Here is a 26,829-nt window from a genome sequence, read left to right as displayed (position 1 = left end):
CGTGGAGAGGAACTTGCGCTCAAAAGAGTGGTCGGGGTTGTTGTCCATGCAAAGCAGCAAATAAGAATTGTAACGCAAACTGTCAGTGTCGCTGACGTTCGAGTTCCTGCAATGAAGTGACTACACTTAAAATAATTAAACGTCCGGCAGTGCGATATTTTTCTATATTTCTCTTCGAAATCCAAAAAATATTTATATGAAAATGTTCTACCTTTATGTACAATCCTCAAGCGCCTCCAGGCAGCCTAAAATTTCGAACTTGATGTTTCTCGCTAACCCTGTATAGAGTACGAAGCCATCCAAGCGCTTAAAATTTCAATGACACGGCTGGACACGGTCCTTAAACAACTCCATATTTCTCTTTGAAATATACTAATTTTTCACTAGAAAATATTCTACCTTCATTTACAATCCTCAAGCGCTTCTAAAAAGTGAAAAAATGCCAACTTTCTCCGTTTCGCTGACCTTGTACACAGAGTACGAAGAGATCCAAGCGTGACACTAAGAAAATTTTCACCAGACACTACCGGACACGGTCTTCAAATAACTAAACGTCCGGCAGTCTGATATTTTTCCATATTTCTCTTTGAAAAATACCAGTTTCTATCGGAAGTATTTTGTCTTCATTTAGAATCCTCAAGCGCTTCTAGAAAGTGAAAAAATTTGAATATTGTCCTTTTCGCCGACTCTTCACAGAGTACGAAGAGCTCCAGGCGTGACACTTAAAAAACTTTTTCTTAGGATTCTTCAAGACAAAATTCAAAATACTGTAAGGAAACAGTGAAATAACGAACGGCGAATGTATTTACCGTAAAACTGTTGACTATATGTTCAGGATGGCTCTTGAGAAGGACGATTTTAGAAGGGTTTCAGTGATCTGGGAATTTCGTGTAACAGGAAATTGGATCGCGGCGCGAGTTGCATCAAGGTTGGAAATGGGCCTTTAACTTGTAACTGTAGGATAAAAAGAGGCTCCGAAAACAACAGTGAAATAAACAAATTCTCCCAGAGGACCATTTTTTTTTTATTATAATAGATTAAGTATGCATAATTCCAAGAAGATTTCTTCTCCAGATTGCAGGAAAATGCGTTTCTGGGAGACTTTTCTTTTAAAAATTTCCGGACCCCCCTAGAAGTTCGGGCCTTCGGCCCTCAATTTTCCAAGGTACCTGCCTTCTTTAAAGGCAGTGCCCTTCTACTTGAAAGTTGTTTAAACCCTGCTTTAATTGCCTAAGCAAGACATTCCATTCTAACACAAATCAAACTTGGTTAGCGTCTTGTTCACTTTCATTGCCTCAGCAATACATGTAGCACCCGCATCACTAATACCATTCCCAGACAAATACAAATTGGTTAGCGTCTTGTTCACTTTCATTGCCTCAGCAATACATGTAGCACCCGCATCACTAATACCATTCCCAGACAAATTTAAATTGGTTAGCGTCTTGTTCACTTTCATTGCCTCAGCAATACATGTAGCACCCGCATCACTAATACCATTCCCAGACAAATTCAAATTGGTTAGCGTCTTGTTCACTTTCATTGCCTCAGCAATACATGTAGCACCCGCATCACTAATACCATTCCCAGACAAATACAAATTGGTTAGCGTCTTGTTCACTTTCATTGCCTCAGCAATACATGTAGCACCCGCAGCACTAATACCATTTGAAGACAAATACAAATTGGTTAGCGTCTTGTTCACTTTCATTGCCTCAGCAATACATGTAGCACCCGCATCACTAATACCATTCCCAGACAAATTCAAATTGGTTAGCGTCTTGTTCACTTTCATTGCCTCAGCAATACATGTAGCACCCGCAGCACTAATACCATTCCCAGACAAATACAAATTGGTTAGCGTCTTGTTCACTTTCATTGCCTCAGCAATACATGTAGCACCCGCATCACTAATACCATTGTAAGACAAAGACAAATTGGTCAGATTCAAACCAGTTCCAAACGACTGCGATAAATGCGAGTGAAAATCACTTTTTTCTCTTTTGCATTCGTTGATGGCCTCCAATACAATTTTTGCACCACGGCCTTCATTTTTGTTGACTCCATTTGTTAAACTCTTTACAAGAGCCACAACCTTTTCATCGCATTTCATGGCCAAAATTCCACACGAAAACAAAAGTATTTGTTTAAGTTCAACGAAATACCTTGGATCGGAAACTAGTTCTTCAGGTTTCCTTTCCTTGCTTTGAATCTGAGAACAAATGAAGAATGCTGCAAAGAATTCTTGAAAACTTTTATGTAAGAAGGCATAATGCAGTGTTTGTCTCAGTTTGCTGCCACCACGCTGCACTGACAGAAACCCAAATTCAGTCAAGTCTTTTGCATGGTTTCTCAATTCACTTTCATTTAAATCCAGCTTATCGTCGAGTAAACCATTCAACGCTACCTTTCCAAGGTGATTCAATTGCGGTTTGTAATGGTTTGTCAGGTCTTCGATCTTTTCTAATAGTCCCTTCTTTTTTCTATATCTTCTCAAAACACATTCAACCATATCCAAGTACAGTTGAGCTCTGCTTTCGGGGAGTGTGCCCTCAAACTCTTCGCATAAAAGGCAAAGAAGTGCTGTGTTTAGAGGATTGGCCGCTATTTCTCTCAGGTTTTTATCTCGCGACATCCGTTGCGAGAGCTTGGTGGCTAAATCCGTCCTTTCTTTAAAGTACTTGGTGACAAATTCTATCACATGCTTTTCAGTGAATCCTTCGATCTGAAGCAGCGCGTCACAACATTTTCTCACCTCTTTTCCAGCTTCTTGTCTTGCTGTTGCAACTATGTGGCATTTAGGGAGTTCTCTTCCTTCAATTAATTTGGAAAACATCGACAATTTCCCGGATGGTAACTCATCCAATCCATCCAATATCAATAAAATGCTGGACTGATTTTCACGAATAAACTGAAAAAATTGTTGTTTGACTTTTTCATCGATGCCTAGGGGCAGCAGCTGATCATCAATGGCTTCCCAAACGTCAGAGTGGATATCTCGACATTTCAGCAACAATACCAATTTTAATGCTGTTGAGCCGCAGCCCTGAGGTGCTTGCTGTTTTGTGGCCCAGTCGTAGGCGTACTTTTTACAGTAGGTGGTTTTTCCCATACCAGGTTCTCCTTCAATCAACACCGTTCTCGGCGCTGAACACTCTTCATACGGGTCTAGTATTGACGACATGTCAACAAATACGTCAGTGATTTCTCCTCTCGTTTTCTTTCTTCTGACCACTTTGAGCCTTGTAAAAATATTTCCAAGAAAAAACTGAAACTCTTCACACCATGGAAATGGTGAGAGCCATCCCTCACGAGTCTTGTACAGCTGGCGAATTCCATTGATAAGTTCAGTTGGATCAAAAATATCTAGTAGTAGCAAAATAAGTAAGAAATCTAATGAATGCAGCGTTGAAAATTATGATACCTCTCTGGTATTCGGCACTGAATTTAAATATGCGAATGAGTACGATACCGTTGCCAAAGAAATTACTAGGACTACGCAAAAAGGTTTTAGTGTATGATTCATGCTTACTGATTAAAAGCCATTTAGATTATGAATTCAGTTGAACCTCCTCTGTTTGTTCGGCTTTACCGGTGTCTAACAGTGAATTTCTGTTGTAAAATAAATTACACGGGAGATAGATATTCATATTATTGGAGCCATAATCTGAGCAAGGCTTTTTCGGGATATAGCGAGACTACGAACTAATAAATGAAAACCAAACAACGCCTTTCTGCCTTCTTTGTCACGCGGTTTCATCACAAATGTTGCAGAAAACTGGAGGCTCGCCTGCGATGAAGTGGAAAGTTTTGCCAACAGTCTTTTCTTCCTCAGGAAATGTAAAATAACCACATACATCTTATTCTAACCTATTTTACTAGAGATGATCCTCATTCAACTATTTTCCCATGTAGAATTGAATACTTCACAATATGAGCGAAGGAAGGGTTTAGTTACTTTATTCAGAAATATGCGGATCACATTTAATGCTGCTAGGTATTCGGCACTGAATTTAAATAAGTGAACGAGTTCGACACCATTGCCAAAGAAATTACTTGGACAATGACGAAAAGGTATCAATGTATGATTCATGTTAATTTAATGACCAAAGGCCATTTAGCTTATAAATGCCGTCGAACCTGCTCAGTTAATTTCGAACATGGAGCCGAACTTAATGCCAATATTTTCGTCAAAACTGTACTTTATTTTTATAGCGTTCTCCCTTCTAATAAAAATTTAATGTTTCCGGGCTAATTACGGGTGAAAGTTTAAATAATTGAAGGGAATGAAAGCACACCACAGAGACTATTCCAGAGATTGTTTAAATTGAAAAACTGAATCTCTCTAAGATAGGATGATCTCTCTCTTACATACAGTACATTGTTAACTACGGCTAAATTTGCGGTTAAGCAGGATAACTTTTATTGTATAATTCAACTGACCTTCATTCTTACTTTCTCCCACAGGGGTTGCCAAAGTACACAGCTTTTCCTTCACTTCTTTAAGTTCATTGTCCATCTTTGCCATTTCGCTTCTCATTTTCTCAAGAGACCCTTTCGTGGAATAACATTGGAAATTTTTAGTCCGAGTGAGAGTCACTTTATATATTAAAAGTTAACTAAATAGATCCTTTTCCCTTCCTTTGTGTTTTCTTTTTATTCTATACAACATTCTAAAAAACCTTGTGAAACCTAAGATACAAATATTGATATCATTGGAGCCGATAGTCTGAGAAAGATTTTTGTCAGTAAAAGCGACATTGTAAGAACTAATTAATAAAAACCAAAGAACGCCTTTCCGCCCTCTCATTTCTCCTTAGGTCTTCAACAAAAGTAAAATTAGTATAAGGCAATAACCTTCTCGGCTAAATATGTATGAGTGCTGTCAGAAAACTATCCAACACCGTGAGGTAGTCTCACATCCATACCATCCCATTCATCCCACACATTACCAAGTATCTTCATTTATAGCCAGAGCAGGTTAAAAGCCAAGGTGTGCTCTTACAACAATACATTACCTAAAAAAATGTTAAATTGTCTGACATCACGCGAATAATGTGGTCATGCTCAGAAGATGTGTTAACAGAATCCCTGTTGATAGTTCAGTTTATGTGTGAGTAGCTCTTTCTAGTAACCAACCTTCTTCTGTGCTTTTTTCCACTGTGGTCGTCAGGCTTCTAAGCGTCTCTAAAATCTCCTTCATTTTAAGCTCTATCTTCTCAGTTGTGTCTCTGAGGTCGTGCCTCATCTTTTCTCGCGAATCTGGAAATGTAAGAAAGATAGGCGCAATTTCATAAGCACGTTTAAACCACAGATTTATGTTTAGGCGCAGACAAAACAATGAAACGTATATCAATATCTAGTCGATTCCGAATAGATCAAACTCAATGAGACGCTTAGAAATTACAAAAATGCACTCCAGCAGTTATACACGAGCACCCACGAACAGAAAAAAAAACTGCCGATGAAAACAGTGTGAACATTTGGGTTAATTCTTTATTTTTCACACATAACGCTAGAATAACGTTCCAAGTATGTGACTGGTTCCTGTGACGATAGGTTTTCGCTCGCTAGCTGGAAAACTGAATCTTCGCGGACGGCACAATAACAACTGGGGGAAATAACTCTGAAGAGACGACTCGGCAGCGAGAACGGAAACTCGTCACGATTTCCTGGTACACGGAGATCTACTTCGAGCAAGCTTATACGGACGTCAAGGATAAGACAATCTTTGGTTCCACAGTACTTTTATTCTAGGTCAGGCCAACAAGCGACATGACCTCTAGCATACTCTAGTTTGTAATCATCAAAGCCGTACAAGGTACTTGCTTAAGAAGTAACTGGTGTGAAGTGCTATTGTTACACAAATCGCAATATTTGATTAAGGACACAAAGGAGCGAAAAAAGTCTCTTTGAAGTTAAATGAAAACTACTTAAATATTCCATCTGTTTCCATGACGAAAAGAATCTCAAAATTAAAAAGACGGATGCAATAAACCCTCGGCCATTAACGTAGGAAACTTAGGTGCGAATTTACATCTCTGATATAGAAAACAATACCTATCTTAATTGCAGCAGCGCAGCTTAGGAAATAAAAACGGAAAAGCAATCAAAAGCTTCTACTTATTTACGCAAGGTTGGTTTGGAAACCATCGCATGAAAAGAAATTAAATTTACGCGTTTAAACTCAGCTGCTATCTACCATGAGAACCAATGTTTCCAGATAGACCATCAACACTTATATTTACTTTAAAAACCATGTAATAAATGACAAAAGTGCCGACAAGCAGGTGCATGTGATGAAAGCGAGTGACAACAAAAATCTATTCAAAAGCTACTGTGGTTTTTATGCATTTTTTTGATTTTTTAGAATGAAAGGACTTGAAATGGTTAAATGTAAAAGTTTACGAATAAATATGCTCCGAATAACACACACGGGAAAATCAGTAAATTTTCCCGTAACATTCCGTCCAAAATGAAAACATCATGAGTTACCCAACACCGGGGTGATTCAAAGCTGGAGAAATCTAGAGACCCGCCTGCGATGAAGTGGGAGGCTTTGCCGACAGTCTTTTCCTCAGGAAATGTAAAATAACCGCATACATCTTATTCTAACCTATTTTACTCAAGACGATCCACATTAAACTATTTTCCCATGTTGGATTGAATACTCCACAATACGCCAGGAAGAAGGATTTAGTTGTTTCATTCAGAAATATGCGGGTCACATCTAACGCTACTAGGAAGTTATGTTCATTATAAGAAAGGTAATACTAAAACAAGACGATGAACTATCCCGACTACGATGATTCTTAAGTATGAGTACTTTCAAAACACCATCAAATCCGAGAGGTAGCCAGGGCCAAATCTCAGATTCCGTGGCATCCCACACATTACATAGAATCTTCATGTAAAACCAGTGCCAGTAGTGACTGGGGTGTGCTCTTAGACTAGTAAAGTATGCTGTGTTGGCCGACATCCAGCGATTACCGTCGTCATTCATATGAGCTGCGTTATGTACCCAAGAAAACAGTGTCGCTCTTAACAATTTCTTTTCTTTCGCTGTGAGTAGCTCTCTCTACCAACTAACCTTGTGCGCTTTTTTCAGCTGAGACCGTCAGACTACTCAGCTTCTCTTTCACCTCTTTCACTTCGATCTCTATCTTGTCAATTGTGTCTCTCGTGTTATCCAGGGAACCTGAAAATTTTAAAAGGCATGCGCATTTTCATAAGCAAATTTATATCACAGCTTCACGTTAGGTGCAGATAAAACAATGATACGTATATCAACATCTAGTCGATTCCGAATAGATCAAACGCAATAAGACGCTTAGAAATCACAAAAATTCACTCGAGCAGTTGTACACGAGTACCTACGAACAGATAAAAATACTGCAAATGAAAACATAGTTTGAACATTTGGATTAATTCTTCATTTTACACACGTAACGCAAATATACCTTCCAAATATGAGACTAGTTCCGACCATGATGAAAACATCATGAGCTGACCTACACTACCGTGTTAACTGGAAAAATACACTTTTGTAGCCTTCTGATTCATCCACATTGGCAGTGGATAATGTTTTTCTTACTTTCAATTCCTTCAAGCCTGTCTTTGATGTTGTCGTCGTCTTTCTTCCATTGTTTCATCAGTTCACGATAATGCTCCTCCATATCTGGATCCATGCAGTCGAGCTCAAGATTGTCGATTTCAGTTCTAAAATGAGCTCCTCCCAATCTCACCAAAGCTTCTCGTATTTTCTGCCAATCAGCACTGAAACTACTGTCATCCACAGAGGCTTGAGAAGCATGGCCGTATACAGTGTTCCTGTAATACTTCACTCTGGCGATGTCATCTTCGATGCGTATGTCTGTAGCTGGGGGAAGCTCATCCCATCCCTTAGTAGGAGTGCGCAAACTACAGATATTTCTAAGCAGCACTGTTAGGAGTGTGATGTCGAAGTCTTTAGAAGACACAGCTTTGTGAGTAGGGTACAACTTTCCCCATTGCTTGGGATTCAGCACTTTCTTCTTCCCTTTGTACAGTGACTGCAATTTGGCGTAATGCACTGAGGTACACCCCAAAACTGTATGTAGCGTCGCTGGTGGATGTATTTTGTCAAAAGTGGACCGGAGCACCTGACATCCAATATCCACCAGGAGGCGGCATAGCCTTGCATAGTTGGTTGTCTCTTTCGTAGACGCAAATGGCGATGGAGCCGTACCCATGAAGCTGAATTTATCAGAATGACCTGTCAAACATGGAATAGACACTAATTTATGGGAATTAAGACCATTTGGAAAAAAAAAAACCCGATAGCCAATTGAGACCAGAAATCGTTTAAAATCGTGATATCATTTGTTAAATCCTTAGGAGCACGAAACACCAACGAAAAAACTATTTTGTCGACTTAATAAGAGGTTTAATATGAGGTATTAGATCTCAACACAGTTTTTTTGGATTAAGAAAGATTTTTTTTTTAGTTTGCAAAGTAACAACCAGAGACATAAAGAGCAGAAATGAAACGCGATTTAAAGGTTAAGGGGAAATAAGTTTTTATTTCCCCTCGAGGGCCTTAAACCCGGTCAGTTCTGGCTGGTTGACGTTTGATTCTTAATCATCATCATCATCATCATTTTATTTGGTGATGCGGGTTACAAATTGGCAGCCAGGAAGGCTGATGTGAACCTACAAATCACTAAAATAATTAAATGATATATACTGTACTGCTAAAATAAAAAACCAATATAAAAAGAGAAACCTAATCCTAAAATTTAGGAGATAACTAATAAAATACCCTATTTCGCCTAAGAAGCATCTAATAATAAAAGTAATCACAGATCCACCAGCATTAATACAAAAGCTGCACCTGTTTTTACTACTTCATGCAGCATCATAAAGATCTAACCATTGCCAGCGTAACCATTATACCTAAACCTTAAAACCTCTTTAACTCCAAAACGATCCACAAGCAGACACAAATATATAAACTGCAGTGAAACATCAAAGCAAGACTGCACAATCTCCATTTACCACCCTGCAAGGATCACTGCTACAACTTGGTCACTTGAAGCATAATTGCAAAAGCATCATCCATCACCATCCCAACAAGGACAAAAACTACATAATCACAAGCAAACTACACTGTGTTAGGAAAATTTTCATCAATATGGGAATCAGTCTGTTACCAGGTCAGTTAATAGAACCAACTCCGTGACTAGACCAGGATATACCAACACAACGAATACGGGAATTATATTACTTTAGGTCACCGTGTTTACAACAATTACTAAATAGCAGCCTACAGCAAGAAGGCACTATCTAGAAAGACTGGGGTATTAACCATCCCTTTCAGTGCAAAACTAAATGTAATTCCTCACATGTATATTACCCAACATAACACCAGGTCTCCCACTCAGCACCCACATTCCTGGATGGAGGAGCAGTTTAAAGGGATTTGTAGATTTCCTACCCAATCGCTATTTCATTATCACACCTGGGGACATTAACAGCATTTTTAAAACTCCGTCAATTTATGGTTTCTCTACTTATTGATAATTAGACCAGTAGAACCCTAGAAAACAGATTGCACAGTCACTGATATTAAATGCACCTTTTTAAGCCAAAACTAATTCTACCAGACGAAGGTAACTCTAATTGTCACCAATACAATACAGGGTCATTGAAGCTCATGTACCAGTAGAAAACGTGGTTTCTCAGTTCATTGAACAGTGAAACAATAACGTCTAAGTCAACAGACTTAAAAGTCTCTGTAATATTATCACCTTCATAAAAGAATGTGTCCACTGGCAAAAATGTGTAAGAGTACTATTCATTGGAGGGAGCGTGTCATGGAATACCGAACAAGCTCGACCTGATGATGATGATGATGATGATGATGATGACTATTCATTGACTCTTAATAGGCCAGTTGATACTATTTTGGGAAGTTATGTACGAACTGTATGAATTGGCAACTTTCTCCATAGTATTATCAGTGCAATGGCCTTTTAAAGTTGAGGTATTGCTTGTTTTAAGCTACATTTATGAAACATTGCATGTTATATTTTAATTTTTTAGCTTTAGATATTATAAAAGAAGGTAATAACTCTAAATATGATATGTCTTTCAGTAAACTCAGTGTTCTTTCTTATTTTAAGCATGACAGGTAAAATAAATTTTCAAACCGGTTAAGCAATCCTTTTACATGTTGAATTTCAAGAATTCCAAGCAATTTTAAACGGTAATTCCCAGCAAATAAATTATTAACCCTTTAACTCCCACATCAAATTTGTAATTCTCCTTACTCCCAACCATACAATTCTTATAAGGTTAGTTCAGAGAATTTAGTATTGAATCAACTAATTATCTCCAAATTTTTATGTTTATTTACTCTCATCATTTATCTGGTTGATATTGTGTTGATATTGTAAGGAGAAATTCTGTCTTGATCACTCATGGCAATTAAAGGGTCAAAAATGAGAAAAAAAAGAGCAGTGTTAGTCCTCCTACCTTGTATAGAGTTTCCTGGGTTCAAGAAAATAACCCTTGAATCAGGGATAAAGTCGGAAAGTCTGAAAAGGGAAGCAGCAGAACAACAGTTACTATGCATCAGTTATGAAAGACAATGACAGTCGCAAATAAGGGCACTAACAGGTGCCCAAGGTTATCAGTGGTATTAATGGCAACATTTTATAATTAGAACAAAGTAATCTGTATTAACCCTTTAATTGCCATGAGTGATCAAGACATAATTTCTCCTTACAATATCAACACAATATCAACCAGATAAGTGATGAGAGTAAAGAAAAATATAAATTTGGGGATAATAAGTTGATTCAATACTAAATTCTCTGAACTAACATTATAAGAATTGTATTATTGGGAGTAAGGAGAATTACAAATTTGATGTGGGAGTTAAAAGGGTTGATAATTTATTTGCTGGGAATAATTGTGTCCTGTTGGCATATGTTTAGAATTCTCCATGCTCTCATTTCACTTATATCCATGTGAGTATTAATTATTTTGCCTGGTAATATTATGTCAAGAACTATGCATTATATTAATTAACTATTTAATTATATTGTGATCAATGGTTGTAATTATGTTTGGCTACAAACATGTGGAAATACTCTTAGAAAATGTTGCTGAAATTCTGGTGGTCCTTCTGATATACTGCTGGTTTAATTACTAAGTACAGCTAGGTTTGTGAAGTGCTTCAACTGTATGTTGACTTATGAACATTAACATTCGAGAGACTCAATTTTGGGTCACTGGTTAAGACTTATTAATTCATATAAAATCAAAGGTTAAGCTCCCCTCCTAAAACAGGAATATGGAAGATCTTGTGCAGAGATCTGGTTCCATCCTTGACAAAGTACTTATGGATTAGAAATTTTCACCCCATGCTTGCATGTCTTGGGAAATTAGTACATTTATGCAAAGTGTCTATCATAGGTTTTGCCAAGTTAAACCTAACTTAAGTCCTTCAAGGTACCCTTTGGCAATTAGCGGCTACCATGGTGATTCTGCATAAATTATTTTTTTCATGTGGAGAGGTTACTTTTGATGATGTTTGTAGCATGGATGTTGAAGCACAAAATCTAACCCAATGCTGGATGAATAATGAAGATCATGTAAACAATCCAACATGCTCAAGATATTCATAAATTGCCATTACATATAGCCATTGACAGCCAAAGCAATTGCTTAAAATTATATTTCATCGAATGGCAAGAGCAATTTTTATGAGATGGTAAAAATAACCAAAACCATCATGACCTATTCTATTTTACAACTGCCTAAATAGTGAAATTTAAAATATTTCATATCGAGCCCAATCATGAATTTTTGGAATAAGGAGACCCTAAATTGTTTAAAAAATAGTAATCTGAAAGTTTACTTTGCAAGAAATGGCCAAGAGAGGCTGTTTATGTTTGTCCAATGAAAATTAAGTGTATGAAAATAGCTGGCACGCTGCAAGGTTCAAAGTGATTTAAGTAAGACACATGTATTCATTAAATCTCACCAGAAGAACTGAACTAACAGAACTCAACACAAAGAAGAACTTGTGGATAAGATTTTTCCAAAATGGGTGTACTTTGCAAATGAGAGCAAGTAACATTATTTTGTTATGGACATTTCATAATGTCCGTAACAAAAACAGTCCTTTTTTTAGTTTTCTCTGAAATTGAAAACCAGTCTTTTTTGGTCTGCTTGGCTCCTATTTTACTTTCTAGGGGCCCAAACTTGAGTGTTGTAAATTACCAAAATCCTGAAAAAACGCAAGAAAAAATAAAGCCCACTTTATTTTATGATAATTATGTTACAGACATTACATTAAGAACATCACGTTATAGACATTATACTGTATTATGGACATTGTGACTGCATAACTTTAATTATGGTAATTCTTTTGGGAGAAATAAATGCTACATGCATACCAATTTTGTTCAAATTTATCACATCAAAGTTTTAGTGTTTTTGACTAAACACTAACAACAATAACCATAACAACAACTGTACATTAGCAGTAGCAACACCACACTGACATGAGGAGTATAAATTTTCAAAAAATTTCGAGTCTGAGTGTGAATTAAGTTTGCTGATAGACATATCATATTTAAAGTCAGTACCTTCTTTTATAATATCTTAAGATAAAAAATTAAAATATAGCATGCAATGTTTCAGAAATGAAGCTTAAAACAAGCAATACTTCAACATTAAGGCCATTGCACTGATAATTTTTTTGAGAAAGTTGTCAATTCATACAGTTCAGAGCAGTGTAACTTTCCAAAATAGTATCAACTGGTTTATTAACAGTCAATGAATAGTACTATTACAAAAAGTTCAGAACAATCTAAGTTTAGTAATTAAAGCAGTGTTTAACGACTGCAATGACTGCAGTTAGTTTGATAATTTATTTGCAAAAATTTTCTTTTTGGAACATTGAAATTTCCAGTGCCTTTCAGCTCTTTGGAGCCGCAGTAAACTCTTCTGTTATGGACAATATCAATATTGCTCCTTAGAGGCCAGTTAAATGTATTCACAAATTGCTGAAGAAATTTGAATTCATTACCTCATTATCAGTAACCCTAAGGGCTCTTCCAATGAAAAATTCAGTGTCACACTAGAAACCTGTACTGTGTCTCAAAAAGCAAGAACCAAAAGACAGCAGAAACACTAGTTTTAGAGCATGCTCAATAAAACAGAATTGTAAGGAGCATGCTCCATATGGGATACTCCACCTACCACAGTTACATGTACACCCATTAGTGTGATATTAATGCTTTGGTTATCAGCACAATCAGAAAAGAGAATTAACCTTTAACTCCCAAGATCTAATTGTTAACTCTCCCCTCTAACAGCTACACATTTCCTTGTAAATTAGTTATGAGAACTTGGTGCTAGATCAAGATGGCAGCTTCTACCTGATAAGTTTGAATATTCTCATCCCCTGTTTCCTGAATAATGTATGGATTTGTAGGGAGAAGTTTTACATTAATCACCCCTGGGAGTTAAAAGGTAACTTGTAATTGGGCCTGATTAAGTTAAATTTATCAGTTCTGACAAAGTGAATTATAAAAAGTTCCTAGATAAACAAAACTATTCCTTATTCTTACCAGTGAGTGTAAGAAAAAAGTTCCACAGTGTAATGTCTGTAACAATTATTGTGTAATGTCCACAACAAGTAGTTTTTAGCTCAAGCTCAAATCTAACTACAGAATAAGGGATACAACTAGATTTTAAAAAAGCTATGAAGCAGCTTTGTTCCTGTTATTTTGAAATAATTTTTTTCTGAATAGTCAATTCACAAGGAAAAAAGTGTCAAGCGAACATAAAAAATTGTAGGTTGATTTTTTTGGTAACGTTCGTAACAGAGTTTAACCCAAAAATTTTGGAAGCCGTTGTCAAAGAAAGGAAAGTTTCTTTTCTGCTGATGGTCATGTACCCTTGCTGTGAGGAATGTTTGTACAAATTCTACATTGAAAACTGTGCAAAATAAGTTTTTTAAGGAAATTAGGTTCCAAAAAATTGGTCTCTGAATGTAATGTCTGTAACATGGAATTGCCCTCGTGATTCTCGGAATCATGATGGCACATTTCATTTCAGAGAAACAGGTGTCAGTGACTTTTAAGACTTTATTATGTCCTTATGATCATAGAAAAATTGTGCAGGTGGATTTTACTGATGAAAATAGAATCTTATATATGGTTAATGATAGAACCAAAGTGTTTATTGAGTAAGGTGTAGAAAGAGATGAATATGTAATGAAAGGTTTCAAAATTGAATGCTCGTCCAGCTTGTAACACAAGCATGAATGAGTGATTTTCTATAACAATAGCATAAACAATAACTTTCTATTAAGCCGTTGTTTCTTAGCTCCGCCTGAACAGTTAATGAGTTAGAGTGATATATTCCCTGAGGAGGACAGCCTGCATAATCTATGACCAATCATAGCTCTCCAGAGTACAGTTCACTTGCTAATATTACAGATCTATATATTTTTCACTACTGTTAGATATAGTGAATTTCACGAGAACAATGGGCATTTTGCATGATGTGTTGGTGTGTTTTGTGTGTGTTATCACCTTTGTCCCTGAAATCATATGGAGGGTCACATTTGGTCAGCCTTTGTGAATCATGGTGGTTTTTTTTGTTGTTGTTTTTTTAATTCTAGTTGAATTGTGATAATTATAAATGAATAAAGGGGGTAAGTTTCTAAAGAAACTGTGATGCTGCCTCGGTGGGAGAGTATACCAGGATATAATTTAGTATTTTCAATAGAGCCCTTACCAAAGCTGTTGATATGGAACATATATGGTCCAAATATGAAAATGGTATGGGACAACATATGGCTAATCTATGGGCATTGCATGGTTTTTATATGGGATGTCAGCTCCCATATCAAACCCATAAATAGTGACTAGTGCCCGCCAAGTGCATTCTATTGTCTTTCACTATGGGATTTCTACATATTTCGTAAAGTTCCATACATTCCCCATAGGATCTGGTATGGGAATGGTATGGGTCAGTCCCATAGTGATGCCATATGATGGCTGAACATTCTCTATGGGATTGCTACGTATTTCGTAAAGTTCCATATATTCCCCATAGTATCCATTAGGGGAATGGTATGCAACAATCCCATACCATTCCCATAATGACCCTTGACCATTCTCTATGGGATTGCTATGGGATTTCATATCATTCCCATAGCATTCAGCAAAGCTGACATCTCATATGGGAACACTATGGGGTCCTTTGACTTCAGCCCCATATCTTTACCATATGATTCAGAAATTACTAAAGGGACTGTGAGGTTAAAGGCAAGTAATGGTGACATCATATTCGTCCATTGAAACCATATCTTTAATTGCATCTAAAATTTCTTGCAAAAAAAATTGAATAAAAATAACAAAAAACCAAAAATCTTATATTTCTTCTAGGTCAACACTATGAAACCGGTAGTTTTCCTCTCGCTCAACACTATCATTAACAACACTACTTTTTTTTATCAAGCAATACGACTTAACTTGCCAACTCTGTCAAATTGTTACTCTTCTTTTTGATCGACACTATAATACGGTTACTGTTATTTTTGGCCAAGACTATGAAACTGTTATTCTGTATTTTGGTCAACATTATCAAACAGAAATTTTCTTTTTGGTCAACATAATGAAATTGGTAAACTCTTGAAGTTAAACAGTTTTACAGAAATTATAAAAAGTGTTCATTCTGCTCGTTGCTCTCTTACTCTTGGGGGCCTTCTAGCTTCCACACATTTCATGTTTATCTTCTGTATGATTTGGCTCGGTTGAGGAGAGTCCTTTGAAAACTTTGAACAGATTTTACCTGAAAAAAAAAGTTTAAGTTAATATTAAGTCATATTTACATGTAAAACAGTACCCCAACTTATACGTGGAATGTTGCCTTACCAAGAAACAAAAATTGCTTGATTGGAGGTAATCAATTGTAATGGGTTCTGTTTTGTTTGCTTGATTTATAAAATTAATAACTTAATTGAAAGCTCAGTGACATTATTTTTTTTTTCATTTACTGGTGTCTTAATTATCTCTGCTGTGGCTAAGGGAGTAAGATTAAAACCTTTAGATCAGTTTTATACATTTTTTGTGGAAGTTTCAATCCAGGTTAATTGTAATGGGCTGCAATGGAAACTACTGGGATTCCAGTACTTTGTGTCCAAATAAAATTCTTTCTGCTTCAATTCTATATCATAATTATTGTATGCAAGTTTGTATTAAATTGCTTATTTTTTAAGGACAACAATGCCTTAAAAACCCAGTCAATTCAAGTTCTAATTAGTGAGTTAGAGATCCCCATGACTGCAAGTTATGTACTTATTTCTGAATAAAATAATTCAGTGTTGCACTACTTACCAACAAGGGCATCAATGATGAGGGGGGTCAACGGAATGTTTGCATCACCGCTTTTGCCTTTTCTGTCACTTCCCCTTGCACTTGAAATTGCAAGTGTTTCTTTGGTGAAGAATATGTCAACAGCAGCGTTGACATATCCGGACCAGGACTTGAACGCAGAACAGTAGGCCCGTTGGTGAGGGTACCAGAAGACACTGGATCCCTCCATGACCTCTACCATCTGTAAATAAAAAAAACATATACTAAGTTATATTTTAGTCTGTTTGTGACCTCTACATGTTCATTGTTGGTCGTTTGCACTGAAACAGCTTACAAAAAAAATCAAGTTATGGGTAAGAAGAATGCCTAATTAACGAACAAATAAATAAACAATACACCACGCAAATATAACTCAATGAAAAAACATAACGTTATATAATATTGCTGGAGCACCAAAGTCAATAGAACTGATTGAAATGTTCTATTCAAGGGGGGAAATCCATTCATAACTTTGGCTCAAATTTTCCTTTTAAGTTCAGTTTACCGGTAGTTTCTGTTATTACTCTCTAGCTAGAGACATTACTTAAACATGTTCCAGGGAAATTTAGGCAACTGATATGTGCAGAGTGAGTAAAGGTTGTCTTTTCTTTGTCTTCAAATGTTTGATATGCAAGGTCTATAAGCATGCAAGAGTACAAGTGAATCCTTTTGAATAAACTTGATAGTTTGGCAAAAATTATAAACAACTAAGGTGCATGTACTTACGGCCTTAACGTAGTAAACAGGCATACTTTTCGGATTACAATCATTGAAACTTGCTCTTGGATAGACTGATCAGTAAAGAGTTCTTTTCACTGATCTGACAACATGCATGCTTGTCGATCACTTTGTGCTTTCATAAACACGATTCAATCGAGTTGCTTACCTTCTCTTAGACGCGCTGGAGCACTTCTTTTCCTTGAATTTTTTTCCATCTTTTCTTGCAGTGGAAATAGGCAAACAAACCTTAAAACTCGCTCTGTATAAGTAACAAACTCTCTGAAGAAAGGCTTGCCGAAATGTGTGAAAAATTTGAAAAGGACGCGCATTTTGGCGTGGGTCTGAAGGGCTCTCGTTATTGGTCAATTTAACACCACGTGTTCTTGTGTTGAGTCCGAAAGTCCACTACGCACGCGCACTTGAATAACAACACGTGTGGGGTTAACGTGTGAGGGACCGGGAACTAGACTTTAAGTCACCAAACATGGCCGACGATGGCGAGAAGGTTGCACGAAAACAAAGAGGTCGCTACCGAGAATACATGCGTCATTCTAATCTATACAAATTTCCAGCGGCAAGAAGACGAAAAGGCAACCTCTATAAAGCGAAACAATCATCAACTGGTACACGAAATGATTTAAACAAATGCGATGTTGAAGAAATGATTCCCGACACGCGACATGCACAGCCTCTTTGTACTGGCGATCCTGCTGAAATATTCGAAGCAGAAACAAACAGCATGATTTTAGGTGAAGACTGCAGCTATTTTCAAGTGCAAGACATGGAAGATTCAAGCACATTTGGATTGGAAGAAGAAAATAATTCGAGGATAAGCGGAGACGAATTTGAACTGTTTGATTCCGCGGATACTAACACTTTTGAACAATTTGTCAAAGACGAGGATGCTTGCTCGGACATTTTCAGTGACTGTGAGAACCCTGATGAAATAGACACTGAATGCATTCCAGAACATTGTGGAGCAGAATCAGATGACATGCTATATTCGGGAACTCCAATGACAAGTAACTCAAGTGTTGTGTTGTTGCTATCTTTCGTGTTTAAGCACAAGCTTACACGTGAAGCATTCAATGATTTGCTTGCAGTAATAGAGGCTCACTGTCCCCGGCCTAACAACTGCAAGACAACAGTAAACAACCTGTTCCAATTTCTGAGCAGAGCGAAGGGAAATGTTGTCAAGCATTACTTCTGTGGTTTCTGCAAGGCATATTATGGCAAAGATGTCAAATGAAACTGTACCATTTGTGGCAAAAGCATCCAAAACAACGGTGGATTCTTCATTGAAGTGCCTATTGAAAATCAGCTGCTTAAGTTTTTCTCTGGTAAGTGCAAGACTAAGTATGTAATTGTGTTTATTATTATTGGCTAAACTTCAGAATACCCAGCCACTTTTCAAGTATTTTCAAATGCTACTACCACAGTCCAACAGTCGTCATAATTTATAACATAATAAATGCATTAGAAATCACAAAATAATATACCTTGTTCTTTCATCTACTTCGGGACTGGGGACTGCAGTAACAGTTCAGTTCCACACTTAATTTCTTATTCATCGACTGCGGACTGTGGTAGCGCTTCAGTTTAACACTTAATAAATACGTATTGACTCACCAGCCTACTGCACACCATAGACCACGGGAGCAGTAGATCTAAGGGGGGTGAGTGGCCGGGTATTCTGTAGTTGCTCGTTATCATCATTATCGTTATTATTTTCATTATCTATAACAAATTCTTGTTCTGGAGAGGCCTATTTGTCATGTAATTGGTGCTTGATCAGGTTGGTACTGTACATGTACTGGTATCCAATGTCTGCATACTTCAAATCGGATACATGTAATTGGACACCTACGTCATTTGCAAGTCAATCGACATCAATGGACAGTTCTTTGGGTCCGGGGAGGTGGGGATTTCACACAAATCATGTGCATTCTGATACAGGGATTTGAACCTGGAACTGCAAAAATTAATGCATGCCTCTTTTGCATATGAGCTGTTACTGAATACAATTTAAGCATAGATTACAGGGAAATGTAAAATGCTAGTATGCCCTCTACATCAAGAACGTTCAGCTATGTTTTATACAAGGGTCTCTTTTTGTTACAGACATTACACTGTGGAACTTTTTTCTTACACTCACTGGTAAGAATAAGGAATAGTTTTGTTTATCTAAGAGCTTTTTATAATTGGCTTTGTCAGAACTGATAAATTTATCTTAATCAGGCCCAATTACAAGTTAACCCTTTAACTCCCAGAGGTGATTAATGTAAAACTTCTCCCTACAAATCCATACATTATTCAGGAAACAGGTGATGAGAATATTCAAACTTATCAGGTAGAAGCTGTTATCTTCATCTAGCACCAAGTTCTCATAACTAATTTACAAGGAAATGTGTAGCAGCTAGAGGGGAGAATTAACAATTAGATCTTGGGAGTTAAAGGTTAATTCTCTTTTCTGGTTGTGCTGATAACCAAAGCATTAATATCACACTTGGGTGTACATGTAACTGTGGTAGGTGGAGTATCCCATATGGAGCATGCTCCTTACAATTCCATTTTATTGAGCATGCTCTAACTAGTATTTCTGCTGTCTTTTGGTTCTTGCTTTCTGAAATGCAGTACAGGTTTTTAGTGTGACAACAAGTTTTACATTGGAAGAGCCCTTAGGGTTACTGATAATGAGGTTGAAATCAAATTTCTTCACCAAGTTTAGAAAACATTTAACTGGCCTCTGAGGAGCAATATTGATATTGTCCACAAGAGAAGAGTCTACTGTGGCTCCAAAGAGCTGAAAGGCACTGGACCTTTCAATATTCCAGGTCTTTCATATATTAAGAGGATTTTTAAATATCTTTGAAAATAAAATGTTTGCAAATAAATGATCAAATTAACTGCAGATTGCAGAAGTTTAACACTACTTTAATAACTAAACTTAGATTGTTCTGATCTTTTTGTAAGAGTACTATTCATTGACTCTTAGTAAGCCAGTTGCACTTGCTCTCATTTACAAAGTACATCCATTTTGGAAAAAATCCTATCTGCAAGTTCTTCTATGTGTTGAGTTCTGTTAGTTTTGTTGTTCAGGTGAGACTTAAGGAATACATTGTGTCTTACTGAAATCATTTTAAACCTTTCAGCGTACCAGCTATTTTCATACACTTTTCATTAGACAAAAATAAACAGCCTTTCTTAGCCATTTCCCGCAAAGTCATCTTTCAGATTACTATTTTTTAAACAATTTAGGGTCTCCTAATCCACAACATTTTGGATTGTTTACATGATCTTTGTGATTCGTCCAGCATTGGGTCAGATTTTGTGCTTCGACATGCTACAAACATGTCTCGACATAACATTACCAGAAAAAATAATTGATACTACATGGATATGAGTGAAATAAAAGCATGCATAATTCTAAACATATGCAAACAGGACAAAATTATTCCCTGCAAATAAATTATTAAGTAAACCCTTTAACTCTCACATCAAATCCTTTCTCCAAACCATACAATTCTTATAAGGTTAGTTCAGAGAATTTACAGTAATATTGGATCAACTAATCATCCCCAAATTTATACATTTCTTTACTCTCATCACTTCTCTGGTTGATATTGTGTTGATATTGTAAGGAGAAATTCTGTCTTGGTCACTCATGGCAATTAAAGGGTTAATACAGATTGACAAAATGAAGGCAAGTTTCAAAAATGAGAGAAAAAAAGAGCAGCAAGTCCTCCTACCTTGTATAGAGTTTCCTGGGTTCAAGAAAATAACCCTTGAATCAGAGATAAAGTCAGAAAGTCTGAAAAGACAAGCAGCAGAACAACAGTTACTATATATCAGTTATGAAAGACAATGATGGTCACAAATAAGGGCACTAACAGGTGCCCCAAGGTTATAAGTGGTATTAACGGAAACATTATATAATTGTATCAAAGTACTTTCTTATTGTCAGCTGAGTTGATAAATAAATGTAAATTTGCCTCTGCAATGAGGTTAAAAGCTGACAATTTGTTTGCTCTGACAAAGGGCTAAAACTCAAAATGTCATCTTTTTAAACCTTATCAACTCAACTGATAATACTAAATTATCCTGGTATACTCTCCCACCAAGGCAGTACCACAGTTCCCTTAGAAACTTATACCCCCTTTATTCATTTATAATTATCAAAAGTTAACTAGAATTAAAAACAACAACAAAAACCTCCATGATTCACAAAGGCTGACCAAATGTGACCCTCCATATGATTTCAGGGACAAAGATGAGAACACACACACAACACATCAACACATCGTGCAGATTGCATAACTTTAAAATCTAGTTGTATTCCTTATTCTGTATTTAGATTTTGTGTTTGAGGTAAAAACTTCCTGTTATGGACATTACACAATTTTTGTTACGGACATTACGCTGTGGAACTTTTTCTTACACTGGTAAGAATAAGGGAATATTTTTATTTATTTAATATGAACTTTTGATAATTGACTTTGTCAGAACTGATAAATTTATCCTAATCAGGCTCAATTACAAGTTAATTCTCTTTTTTGGTTCAGCTGATAATCATAACATCAATACTAAACTTAGGTGTACATGTAATAGTGGTATCTAGTATTCCATAAAGAGCATGCTCTTTACGATTCAGTTTTAATGAGCATGCTCTAACTAGTGTTTCTGCTGTCTTTTGGTTCTTGCTTTCTGGTGCAGATTTCTAGTGTGACACCAAGTTTTACATTGGAAGAGCCCTTAGGGTTACTGATAATGAAGTTGAAATCAAATTTCTTCACCAAGTTGTCAAAACATTTAACTGGCCTCTGAGAAGCAACATTGATATTGTCCACAAGAGAAGAGTCTTCTATGACTCCAAAGAGCCGAAAGGCACTGGATGTTTCCATGTTCCAAGTCTTTCATATCTCAAGAGGCTTTTTAAATATCTTCAAAAAGAAAATGTTTTCAAATAAATAATCAAACTAGCTGCAGATTGCAGTAGTTAAACACTGCTTTAATTACAAAACTTGGATTGTTCTGAACTTTTTGTAAGAGTACTATTCATTGACTCTTAATAAGCCAGTTGATACTATTTTGGAAAGTTACACTGCACTGAACTGCATGAATTGACAACTTTCTCTATAGTATTATCAGTGCAATGGCCTTTGAAAGTTGAAGTATTGCTTGTTTTAAGCTACATTTCTGAAACATTGCATGTTATATTTTAATTTGTTATCTTCAGATATTATAAAAGAAGGTGCTGACTCTAAATATACATGTATGTCTCAAAAAACTTTATTCACACTTGGACTCACTTTTTGAAAATTTATACTCCTCATGTCAGCGTGGTGTTACTTCTCCTAATCAATGTACAGTTGTTGTTATGGTTATTGTTAATGGTGTTTAGTTAAAAGCACTGAAAACTTGGATGTGATAAATTTGAACAAATTGGTATGCATGTAGCATTCATTTCTCCAAAGAGAATTACCATAATTAAAGTCATGCAGTCATAATGTCCATAATATAATATGTCTATAATGTGATGTCTGTAATGTAATGTCTTTAATATGATTTCCATTACATGAAGTGGGCTTTATGTTTTCGTGTGTTTTCCAGGATTTCGATAATTTACAACACTCAAGTTTAGGCCCCTAAAAAGTAAACAAGGAGCCAGGCTGACAAAAAAAAAATGGTTTATAATTTCAGAGAAAACAAAAAAAAGAGGACTGGTTTTATTATGGACATTATGTAATATCCATAACAAAATAATGACTTGTTACTTGCTCTCATTTACACATACAAAGTACACCCATTTTGGAAAAAATCTTATCCACAAGGTCTTCCTTGTGTTGAGTTCTGTTAGTTTTGTTCCACTGGTGAGATTTAATGAATACATGTGTCTTACTTAAATCATTTTAAACCTTTCAGCATGCCAGCCATTTTCACACACTTTTCATTGGACAAAAATAAACAGCCTCTATTAGTCATTTTCCACAAAGTCAACTTTCAGATTACTATTTTTTAAACAATTAAGGGTCTCCTTAATCTAAAAATCCATGATTGGGCTAGATATGAAATAATTTAAATTTCATCATTTAAGCAGTTGTAAAATGGTATGGGCCATGATGATTTTCATTATTTTTACCATCCCCTAAAAATTCCTCTGGCCATCCAATGAAATATACTTTTACACAAACATTTTGGCTGTATATAACTGTGATTTATGAATATCTTGAACATAATGGATTGTTTACATGTAATTCGTAATGTAACGCCATTAATTGACTTTGTAAACATCTCGTTTCCGAACACAGGCGACGCTTTCCCCACCATGTATCTTCAGAACTAACAGGCACAATTTATAGTGACAATTTTTACGATGTGCGGAGTAATTTTCGCTACCTTGAGTGCAAGCAATTTCTTTAAGTTAACAAAGAAGCGGGTGCTATTATTTTTGTCCGCTGCGTTGATGTGAGTGTGTACAATAAAAGCGAATCAGCGAGGCATGCGGATCGAAATTCTACAGTTTTTATTGGACAAATGGAGAGTAATTGTTTTCAACTTAGCATATGAATAACACACACGCTTTGTGTTTGCATTGGTAATGAGTGGATTGACATCTTGCCGACGGTACGGTGTATTCCCTCAGGAGATTCCATTTTGATTTCAGTCAAAAGCGCTTGATATTTGCATACTGTCAAACGTCAAAACATTTTCGGTAAACTAGTTGAATAAACTTGATCTTGAATAAAAAATGTGTATCGATAATCGAATGTTAGGTAACTAAAGATGATGGAGGAGTAGAAAAAGAACCGCGACTATTCATGAAGGCATTTGTAAACAATGCTTATATTTATACAAAGTTCGTGTTGAATGTTGTTACTGTTATTCTCCCACGCGATGGTACTGTTGGTTTGGCAAGCATGCTCTAAACAAAGCAGAGTTTAATTCCTTGCAGAGGGGAAACACGCTATATTAGGAACCTTCAAGTGTTTACCAAACTAACTTTAGTCTGTCCGATGTACTCTTGACTGATCGCAGTGCGAAGACTATCAACTTTGACAGGATCACGGCTCGAAACATTCCTTCCAAAGGAATTGTAAGCTACGGTTTCAAAACATATCGCCAGCCGTTCGCCACGACCATCCAGTTCGAACGGCTCACAACTTTTTTGAAACGTATAGCTCCAGCCGTTCGAACGGCTCCCAATTTTTTTTTGAACGGATAGCTCAAGCCGTTCGAACGGCTCCCAATTTTTTTGGAACGGATAGCTCCAGCCGTTCGAACGGCTCCCAATTTTTTTTGAACGGATAGCTCAAGCCGTTCGAACGGCTCCCAATCTATTTGGAACGGATAGCTCCAGCCGTTCGAACGGCTCCTAATTGTTTTTGAACGGATAGCTCAGGCCGTTCGAACGGCATCCCATCCCGTTCGAACGGCTGATGAACGGCTTACGAACGGCTATCCGTTTCAAAACGGCAAACCGTAAGGAACGTTTTCGCGTGAGAGGTCACATTTTTCATTCCCATGAGAATAAGACACAAAAAATCCTTACATATATGTCTTATATTAAAGAGGGAAAAATGGAAAAAAAAACATATATACCTACCCTGTTAAGATTTCCTGCCTTCAAAAAATCACAATATGAGCAGTCAGAAAATGATGGACATGTAATAATTTCTGAAAAATAAAAACATAAAATAAATATTAATCAAATGTGAGAGATATTGACAGTCACAAAAATTCCATTTAAGGTGCTATATTTATTCCTTTAACTCCCATGAGTGACCAAGACCAAATTTCTCCTTACAATCAACCAAATAAATGACAAGAATTATGAAAAATTTCAATTCAGGGATAATTAGTTGATCCAATACTAAATCCTCTGAACTAACATTATAAGAATTGTATAACTGACAGTAAGGAGAATTACAAATTGGATCTGGGAGTTAAAGGGTTAAGGCAGTAATTGTTGCTATTGAACAATAAAATGAACTGAAGAAAGCTTTAGGACAATCTGAAAGACATAGATGACATAAGGCTGTTTCACCCGATCATGCTGAAAAGGGGTTGTTCGAAAATAATTGCACCCAAGAGGAATCCTATAATGGTAAAACCTTCAGATATTTCAATTCATGGGTACTGCATGTGTTTGCTATTTTTAGAACACAGCAGGTTGAACTGGGAACTGAGGAAATTTAATTTGTAAATATGTCATTCAACAAATTGCAGAGGAAACTTCAATAGTTTTTGGGAAACTTAGCTTTGAATTGGCTGTTGCATAATTTAACATCTGCAGACTATTCAGTGGTTCCTGTTACTGGTAAAGTAAAGCTATATGCTAAGGCACAAAGAAAGATTGCTTTGGGATTAGAGTTCAAATGCTCAATAACCTCTTCAGTGCACACTGAACCTCAATCGCCATTTTCTTTCCATCTCACCCTCCTCAATGGTTATTTGTTATGGAAATATTCCCTATCTTTTGGGTTTTCTGTATAAGAAAGCCTCTCTGTTAATATAATGTTTTAGCACTATTAGATTTACCAGCTTACATGCACCAAATAAGAGTCACATTTTGTGGAAAATAAGTTAATCATATAAAGACTGCATGAATTGTCCCAAACATTACTTGTGGTCAAATGTCCTATGGTTTATCGATCAGATTGAATTGAAAGGCACAATAATTTTGTTGAAAAAAATATCATCGATAAATAATGCTTAACTCGAGTTGTCGGAAAACATGTCATTGAATTAGAGAAGGCAAGTCATTCTCTGGCACCGAAAAACGAACTGTGAGTAAAGGCTTTCGCTTTCTCGAAAATAGCAACTTCCGCCTAGACTGATACGTATTGCGTGTTCCAATCTTCACTAAAGCATTTCCCTGTCCCTTTAGTCTAGATCAGTAAAATAAAGTGACTTTTTAGTGCGCATCAATTCATAATTCATGAATCTACTTACATCTCAGAATGGTGATTTAAACGAAATAATTACACCCGGGATATGTGAAGAGGCTACGCAATCGTCCTGAAAAGAGAAAAAAAGTAGCTTATGTATCAAGTGTATCTTCACCATACGCTTATTTCCAAAGGCTTGTGTTAAAATTTTCGTAATCATACGCATTTACGCGAGTGAAATACCGAAAGTCAACAACGGCTTATTGAAGTTTAAGTTAAAGTTACGGAGTGAATAACTTAACTATGTTGTCTGTACCTGCTCTTTCTTCGGGTCAACTCTTCTCATGGATAGTAATGTGAGTTAAACCGATTCTTTTCCTTGTTTCCTGATCTTCCGTCGAGAGAACGAAGAAAGTCATAAAAGGTAGGTATTCCAACAGACTCAAGGAAGGGTGATGTTATATCGAAGGCGTTCGTCGAGGGTCGAACACACAAGTTTATAGTACAGCGGTTAAATAAAAAATATGTCATGTAAGCTTCAGCACTTGTTCCCCACGAAAAATTAAAAAAAGAATTGTTCAAGATCGTTCTGAACAAAGGAACTATGAGCTCCTGCGGCAGTTTCTTGATTTTGTTTGAATATTTTGTGGTTGTCATAAAATAACCACTGAGATATATTTCTTTTGAACAATTTTCATGGGATTTTTACCTGTAAGATAAATGCGAGTTTAAATTATTTTTTTATAACGGGCACATAAAATAGCATGACACCTACCGTTACTATTTTCTTCCAGTATCAA

The 26,829-nt window shown here is 36.4% G+C and overlaps 3 protein-coding genes across 4 annotated transcripts; 1 reads left to right on the top strand and 2 right to left on the bottom strand.

Annotated features, from left to right (window-relative positions):
* Nucleotides 1-1,012: 1,012 nt before the first annotated feature.
* On the bottom strand, nt 1,013-26,483 carry LOC131778463 (NLR family CARD domain-containing protein 3-like). 2 transcript variants are annotated; one of them, XM_059094878.2, is made up of 9 exons: nt 26,346-26,483; nt 26,094-26,159; nt 24,745-24,815; nt 10,516-10,577; nt 7,595-8,254; nt 7,091-7,198; nt 5,140-5,262; nt 4,444-4,554; nt 1,013-3,366 (listed from the first exon to the last, which is right to left on the bottom strand). In XM_059094878.2, the coding sequence occupies exons 5-9, from the start codon at nt 8,229-8,231 to the stop codon at nt 1,250-1,252; spliced, it is 3,096 nt and encodes a 1,031-aa protein (XP_058950861.2). In that variant the 5' UTR covers nt 8,232-8,254; nt 10,516-10,577; nt 24,745-24,815; nt 26,094-26,159; nt 26,346-26,483; the 3' UTR covers nt 1,013-1,249. The 2 variants fall into 2 exon arrangements, with proteins under 2 accessions (XP_058950861.2, XP_058950859.2); XM_059094876.2 differs by lacking the exons at nt 24,745-24,815; nt 26,094-26,159; nt 26,346-26,483 and having other exon boundaries at nt 10,516-10,757.
* LOC131778466 (uncharacterized) lies at nt 15,358-17,514 on the bottom strand. The gene is made up of 3 exons (XM_059094881.2): nt 17,308-17,514; nt 16,404-16,623; nt 15,358-15,858 (listed from the first exon to the last, which is right to left on the bottom strand). Exons 2-3 carry the CDS (start codon nt 16,621-16,623, stop codon nt 15,737-15,739), a joined length of 342 nt encoding a protein of 113 aa, XP_058950864.2. The 5' UTR covers nt 17,308-17,514; the 3' UTR covers nt 15,358-15,736.
* On the top strand, nt 17,526-18,567 carry LOC131778468 (uncharacterized). Its single transcript, XM_066167930.1, has one exon. The coding sequence runs from the start codon at nt 17,626-17,628 to the stop codon at nt 18,388-18,390; it is 765 nt and encodes a 254-aa protein (XP_066024027.1). The 5' UTR covers nt 17,526-17,625; the 3' UTR covers nt 18,391-18,567.
* Nucleotides 26,484-26,829: the final 346 nt, after the last annotated feature.

This window comes from Pocillopora verrucosa, chromosome 6 (assembly GCF_036669915.1).
Source record: "Pocillopora verrucosa isolate sample1 chromosome 6, ASM3666991v2, whole genome shotgun sequence".
Lineage (NCBI taxonomy): Eukaryota > Metazoa > Cnidaria > Anthozoa > Scleractinia > Pocilloporidae > Pocillopora > Pocillopora verrucosa.
This window is presented reverse-complemented; position numbering and strand designations above follow the sequence as displayed.